The sequence below is a fragment of the Podarcis vaucheri genome, assembly GCF_965113315.1.
Source record: "Podarcis vaucheri genome assembly, chromosome: 3".
Taxonomy (NCBI): domain Eukaryota; kingdom Metazoa; phylum Chordata; class Lepidosauria; order Squamata; family Lacertidae; genus Podarcis; species Podarcis vaucheri.
The window spans coordinates 108,028,717-108,036,645 of NC_138761.1; the positions used below are offsets into that span (position 1 = coordinate 108,028,717).

The 7,929-nt window shown below is 45.3% G+C and overlaps 1 protein-coding gene across 2 annotated transcripts in view; it reads left to right on the forward strand.

The window, feature by feature from the left end:
* WDR35 (WD repeat domain 35) overlaps positions 1-1,901 on the forward strand; it is a 40,223-nt gene extending 38,322 nt beyond the window's left edge. For both annotated transcript variants that reach the window (XM_082215460.1, XM_082215461.1), the window contains one exon: positions 175-1,901. In XM_082215460.1, coding sequence (XP_082071586.1) covers positions 175-328 — 154 coding nt within the window. In that variant the 3' untranslated portion in view covers positions 329-1,901. The remainder of the gene's footprint in view (positions 1-174) is intronic.
* The last annotated feature ends 6,028 nt before the right edge of the window (positions 1,902-7,929 follow it).

Sequence of the window (7,929 nt, forward strand, 5' to 3'; positions counted from 1 at the left end):
TTTCTAAATTAAAAAATAAATAGCTGTACACTGGTGCTGTGAACAAACATAGCTTTGAATAGCACTGATCGTATTTTCACTAGCAATAACACTGTTCAGTATGAGGGATGCTGTAGATGGTCTTCTTTCCAAAAATAATAATAATTAAATCCCATTTTGTGTTTCTTTTAACAGGGGAGAAGGGAAGCTCCCAACCTGTGTTGCTACAGGAAGAGCCATCACAGAGTATCAGTTTTGGATGTGCAATATTTGCAAGCACTGTGTACAAGCCCAAGAAATCAGCAATTACAACTTCTGCCCTCTCTGCCACAGCTCAGTGGCCTATTAATCATACGAAAATGTCTGCGCTGTTATCGGTATGCACAACAAGTGCAAATGTATGTGGTGTGAAATGCTTAGGAACCCTGTTGAGATTGTTACGGGGGGAATAAACAGAGAAAGACAAGCTATCTAATATTTCGCCCATCCTCTGCAGAGTTGAACTATTCCAAATCCTTTCTTTAAAACAGCCTCTGCCTGGGAAAACGGTGGATTTTTAAATTATTATTTTAGTGTAGCTGAATAGTTTCCCAAAAGATTTGTAGGGGGTCAGTGGAGGTGAAGTCTTAAAGGAAAGGATTTTGTGATGGGAACCAATGTAAAAACTGCATTCATTTTATGACACGGACAATAACAACAAAAATCTGGTATGACTTTCACACTTTGGTAAAAATGTCCTAGTCCAATTACATTTCACATAAAATAATTACACAGATGTCCCTTTCTAAGCACAATAACTGAAAAGATTACCAAGATTTAAACATGGGTATCATGTTTATCCAAAGAAGCATACATGGATCAATTATTGCTGTGACCTACACCATGAACTTACGAAAGTTTGTTATCTAAACCAGGTGTAGGCAAATCCGGCCCTCCAGATGTTTGGGACTACAATTCCCATCATCCCTGACCACTGGTCCTGTTAGCTAGGGATGATGGGAATTGTAGTCCCAAACATCTGGAGGGCCGGCGTTTGCCTATGACGGATCTAAACAGTTAAAGAACAATTGCTAGGCTGCGTCCATCTAAAAAAACTATTCAGTGATCCAGTCTATGCCAAGAGACAACATATGCTACTGCAGCCTTGGCACCTCTTAGTCAAATCATATGCTCTCTCAGCACCTTAAAACTCAGTCAGATATGCCAGGACCACAATTGCTGGAGAGAGGACCTTAGTTCTGTGGAAAAGCTCAGGTTGTACGTGCAACCCTTTGCTGTTGCAAACAGCGTGTGATCTCCCACGCACCCAGGCAGGCTTGCGAGAGCCAATCAGAGAATGCTGCATAGGCCCTTCTCCCTGCCAGCCTGTAGTGACCATCCCACCCCTTTTGCCTGATAGGTTATCATTCATCAGACCTCATTGTCTGTTCCTTCCCTACAAACTGACGGCCCCATCCACCCCTGCACCCAACCCGCATGTACATGAAATTGCACCTCAAGTTTCAGCGCTGCTTACAATGAGTCCTGGGGTCCTCCAGCAAGTGTATCTTTGAGTATAGGAATGCAATCTCAATTCCTCCTGGACCAATTCCTTGTGCAGCACCAGCAGCGGCGGCAGTTGAAAAGAGCTATGGACAATACAGAAGTGGCAAAAAATGTAGCGAGAAGAAACCACGTGCGCCAACCGACTTTCTCACTTTAGAGTTCAGTAAAAAACTTATTTACCTGTACATATAATTATCTATATGCAGGTGTAGCTGTTAGTTTTGGCGTTCTTCTTCTGTATGTTTTTTGTATGGAAAAACGTGTATTATTTTGTAACAACGTTTAGCGAACCACTTTCTTTGTGGACGAAAATGGTTATGGATAACGCCAATACGGTTATTTGTTTCTTAAGGAAATAAATTAGTATATTTCTTTAATATTCCTGCAGAATGTTGCCTTTTTTGCCAGCATGTGGTCAAGTTTTGTTGTTGTCGTTCAGTCGTGTCCGACTCTTCGTGACCCCATGGACCAGAGCACGCCAGGCACTCCTGTCTTCCACTGCCTCCCGCAGCTTGGTCAAACTCACGTTCGTAGCTTCGAGAACACTATCCAACCATCTCATCCTCTGTCGCCCCCTTCTCCTTGTGCCCTCAATCTTTCCCAGCATCAGGGTCTTTTCCAGGGAGTCTTCTCTTCTCATGAGGTGGCCAAAGTATTGGAGCCTCAGCTTCACGATCTGTCCTTCCAGTGAGCACTCAGGGCTGATTTCCTTCAGAATGGAGAGGTTTGATCTTCTTGCAGTCCATGGGACTCTCAGGAGTCTCTTCCAGCACCATAATTCAAAAGCATCAATTCTTTGGCGATCATCCTTCTTTATGGTCCAGCTCTCACTTCCATACATCACTACTGGGGAAACCATAGCTTCAGGCAAAGGTTGTCTCTCCAAACTCCTCTGCAAGTCTCTCTGGCCTCCTCCAAGCACCCTCTCTGACCTCCTCCTCCACCTTCCAAGCTCCTCCATCTCTTCTGCTCCCAAACACTCTCAATAGCTGCTGGGATTGATGGCTGTTTTATCCTGTGCATGTCTTTTTCGTGCCATTTTCTTATCCCCTCCCCCATGCATGCCACCAGCAGTAGCCATTTTGCTAGTGGGGGTGCCCCTGCGAGTAGCTTCTGCCCACCCAACCTTTGAGTGTATTGGGACACTCCTTGCCGGCGTGATTTCTCTGCCAACAGCAAATCTTCCCCGCTGTCAGAGTCAGGCAGGGCTGAGCAAAGGGTGGCGCTGTGGTCTAAACCACTGAGCCTCTTGGGCTTGCCGATCAGAAGGTTAGCAATTTGAATCCCCATAATGGGGTGAGTTCCCATTGCTCTATCCCAGCTCCTGCCAACCTAGCAGTTCAAAAGCACACCAGTGCAAGTAGATAAATAGGTACCGCTGTGGCGGGAAGGTAAATGTCACTTCCGTGTGCTCTGGTTTCCGTCACGGTGTCCCATTGCACCAGAAGCAGTTTAGTCATGACCCGGAAGGCTGTCTGTGGACAAACACCGGCTCCTTCGGCCTGAAAGCAAGATGAGCGCCGCAACCCCATAGTCGCGGATCAGGGATTTGTATTGCTCTACCTCTGTTTGCTGTTTCGCTATCACCATCATCCTCTTTGGTAACATGTTGTAGTTCTGTAATAATGGTGAATTTCTTGACTTTTAAAATGTTATTGGAGAATATTCAAGGACTAAAGGAGGGGCATCGTGCAGAATTCAAGGGTCGGTCACTCTTCCTTGATAGACAATTCCCTGGCCACGCATCATGGCAGTTTGTTTGCTCTTGCTCTTGCCAAGTAATAGCTGAAACATATTTATGTATCCCTAATTACAGTCCCCACCACCAAAGCCCTACGCATTTGGTTTACAGTCTGTCAGCATTTCCATTACACACACACACCCCACCTCCCAGAGGTCAATAACTTAAGCCATTAAAAAGCTGCATCAGCAGGAAATGTGATATACAGGCTACCTAAGCCACAATTCCTTTCCCCCCTACTCCATGAAAGAGGGAAAATATTTTTTGCTTTCCGTAATTTATGGCAAAACTCTTCTCATCTGCTATCTTCAAATTGGCCCGCGTCCTGAAATTAAGCTGTCGAAGGCCGTCTGTCAGTAGCTAAACACTCACCCACAATAAATAAGGAGCCAAAATATAACCGTCAGCTTGTTGAACGGGCAGCCATTAATTGCATAGGTTATTCATCCTTTAATAGAAAGAGTTGAATTAAGCTTTAGTTTAAAAGCGCCAACTAAATTGTGAGATAGTAAAGGAGTCATTACTCTTCCTTCCTGGCCTCAGGAAGAGTGAATAGATTTTCTACTTGTTAAACTTGACGGTCTCCACCAAAATAAAACAGGCTCAGAGCCATTAAATCACAAAACCCTATCGTTTGTTGTGCCGACTTTCAGCTCACAGTTGATACACCTATTCCAGGAGGCTTATTAAAGAAACACAATGGCAAATAATCAGCACTGAATCTTAGCTCTATATACCAAGTGTGTCCAATTAAACAAGGCTATGGGCATGCATCTGAAATAGCTCACCGTGATGGGGTGAGTTTCCGTTGCTCGGTCCCAGCTCCTGCCAACCTAGCAGTTCGAAAGCATGCCAAAAAGTGCAAGTAGATAAATAGGTACCACTCTGGCGGGAAGGTAAACGGTGTTTCCGTGCACTGCTCTGGTTCACCAAAAGTGGCTTAGTCATGCTGGCCACATGACCCAGAAGCTGTACGCCGGCTCCCTCATCCAATAAAGCGAGATGAGCGCCGCAACCCCAGAGTCGGCCACGACTGGCCCTAATGGTCAGGGGTCCATTTACCTTTATCTATGGGCATGCATTTGAAATAGGGCCGGGGGTTGGGTCCTGCCAGCAAATTAAATCCTTATCTTCCCCCACTTCTGTGGGCCAAGTTTGAAAGATTTGGAGGGATACTCGCCTGTCAATCACTTGGCATCACTTTTTTTCATCTCCGCCAAGCTAAGCAGTTGGCCCCTTATCTCTCTCGTCCTGACCTAGCCACTGTGATCCATGTGACGGTCACCTCCAGACTGGATTATTGTAACTCGCTCTACGTGGGGCTGCCCTTGAGACTGACCCAGAAACTCCAGCGGGTGCAGAATGCCGCGGCGAGACTCCTTATGGGGTCTTCGCTGCGAGAGCACATTCATCCGGTATTATACCAGCTGCACTGGCTCCCGGTGGAGTACAGGATCAGGTTTAAGGTGCTGGTTTTAACCTTTAAAGCCCTATACGGCCTAGGACCCTCGTACCTACGGGACCGCCTCTCCTGGTATGCCCCACAGAGAAACCTACGGTCTGCAAACAATAACATCCTCAAGGTCCCAGGCCTCAGAGAGGTTAGGCTGGCCTCAACTAGAGCCAGGGCCTTCTCGGCTGCGGCTCTAACCTGGTGGAATGCTCTGTCACAAGAGACTAGGGCCCTGCGGGACCTGACATCTTTCCACAGGGCCTGCAAGACAGAGTTGTTCCGCCAGGCCTTTGGTCAGGGCGCAGCCTGACACCCTCCTCTGGCAACCTGCACAGAATTTTGCTTAATTGGTTGCCATATTTGATTTAATTAATTTTTATAATGAAATATTTTTAGATTTTGTGATCATTTGACTGATTATTTGATTGTTGTTAGCCGCCCTGAGCCCGGCTTCGGCTGGGGAGGGCGGGATATAAATAAAATTTATTATTTTATTATTATTATTATTATTGAGTTCAGGAGACCCATTTTCACCCAGAGTTTGAAATTAGATTGTGCACGGTGCTTTGAAGGCTTGGCTATTGGGGCTTCAAAGCGCCGCAAGCGGCTCTTCTCCTGCACCACAAATCAGCAATCAGAGTTTGCAAAGAGCCACACAGGGCACTTTGCATATATGATGTTGGGTGTAGGTCAGGTGGGCCTTGCAGACCCTATTATGGTTCTTGCCCCCCTACAACAGTTTTATGGTGTATCCCACCTGGTATCAGTACAGATTAAAGTTGCTCTCTTAGTGGAGTGGAGATTAGATGAATAATTTCAGGGGGAAGCTGATGGCGTGGGAGCTACCTCAGAGGCAGAAAAAAAAGAAAATGCTGGAATGGGAAATTCTTCCACATTCCAGATTTTTTTTTAGCTTTTCACCTCTAGGGAAGGAGGTAGTTCCTATTTAGAAGTACAGCTCGTTAAACTCAGCGTCACTTATTTCCAGGCAAGTGGTACAGGTTTGCAGTCTTAAGATTCATTATTACCTAAGTTTCGTTTTTATGATTCTTAATGACTTATTCATGAACTACTCTCCAAGCACCAATTTCAATAAGAGATTGAACATTGTGACCATTAATGCGTATGCACATGTTTGATCCATTTTGTTTTAGTTAGCTGAACTGCAAATTGAGAGAGAAACAATATTTTGTGGTAACACAGCTAAATTTAAGGCAAACGTTTTTGAGAAAGCGGAACAATCCTTGCCTGGGGATGGCCCAATAAATGTCTGGGCATTAGGAAGAATATCTGAAGAGCAGCCCCACCATGGAGATATATATATAAAACCATAAATCACATCCAACGGACCATTTGCTGCTTGCTATGGCATTCAAAATCTGCTGCCAAGTCAGCTACCTCATCCTGCCTGATGAAAGGGTCACCTTTAGCCTTTCCCGCAACCCCCAGCCAGTGACTAAAAATGTTGGAAGGAATCATAACTGAATTATAAAGCCTGCTACAGGCTTTGCCTGCATACACACCACATATTTAAAACATGTTTGAAGCACCACCACCACCCAAAAAAGAATCCAGTAACTTGTCAGGGGTGCTGGGAATTCTAGCTCTGCGAAGAATAAACTACAGTTTCCAGGATTCTGTGGTTGGGGAGTGCTTTAAATCATAGAATCATAGAATCATAGAGTTGGAAGAGACCACAAGGGCCATCGAGTCCAACCCCCTGCTAAGCAGGAAACACCATCAGAGCACTCCTGACATATGGTTGTCAAGCCTCTGCTTAAAGACCTCCAAAGCAGGAGACTCCACCACACTCCTTGGCAGCAAATTCCACTGTCGAACAGCTCTTACTTTCAGGAAGTTCTTCCTAATGTTTAGGTGGAATCTTCTTTCTTGTAGTTTGGATCCATTGCTCCGTGTCCGCTTCTCCGGAGCAGCAGAAAACAACCTTTCTCCCTCCTCTATGTGACATCCTTTTATATATTTGAACATGGCTATCATATCACCCCTTGACCTCCTCTTCTCCAGGCTAAACATGCCCAGCTCCCTTAGCCGTTCCTCATAAGGCATCGTTTCCAGGCCTTTGACCATGGATGCTTTGTTATGCAATCTTTGTGGGTATAAACATCCCAATTTCAATCACTCCCCCCCCCCCGGTGATTTAATATTCTTACTATTAATGAACAGTCATATCTTAGAACCCGTCTTATTGTTTAATCAGGAGAGTCGTCATGTATTAAATAATACATTTCTAATGGTGTCTTGGCAGACAACGACAGTGGTACCTCAGGTTAAGTACTTAATTTGTTCTGGAGGTCCGTTCTTAACCTGAAACTGTTCTTAACCTGAAGCACCACTTTAGCTAATGGGGTCTCCTGCTGCTGCTGCCATGCCGCCAGAGTCCGATTTCTGTTCTTATCCTGAAGCAAAGTTCTTAACCTGAAGCACTATTTCTGGGTTAGCGGAGTGTGTAACCTGAAGCGTATGTAACCTGAAGCATATGTAACCTGAGGTACCACTGTATTTGCAATTTTGCTCCATTGGTTTTTCATCTTCCCTTTGTCCCGAAGTCTTCCAGTTTTGTGCATATTTCTGAAGTAAACCAAGATTAAAATTCCCAACGGATGCCCAGGCTGAAGCCTATGCTTTAAACCTTCCCTCACCTTGCCACAAGGATACCTCCTTGCGTTCCAACTTTCATGCCGTCACCTTTTGACTGCTCCTTTTATTTAAAAAAAAACTTTCATAGGTGTCTCCATGCATTCGGCTCACGTCTCTGCAGAGACTTCTCATATCACCTCTGCAGTATCACCGGCTGAATGAATACTGTACGCTAGACAACTGTCAATGCAGCAGAGCTGAAACCTCCTTTTTGTGCGCACTCCCTGAACGCCCTTCTCATTAGGTTTCTTCTGCACTCCCATCTCCAGGGTTCTGTTAGCCTGTGCATGCTCTGGTTATCTCCCGCTTGGACTACTGCAATGCGTTCTATGTGGGGCTGCCTTTGAAGGTGACCTGGAAACTACAACTAATCCAGAATGCGGCTACCAGATTGGTGACTGGGAGCGGCAGTTGGGACCATATAACACCAGTCCTGAAAGACCTAAGTTGACTCCCTGTATGTTTCTGAGCACAATTCAAAGTGTTGGTGCTGACCTTTAAAGCCCTAAGGCAGCCCTGTTTAGGGAAGCTTTTAATGTTTAATAGGTTATTG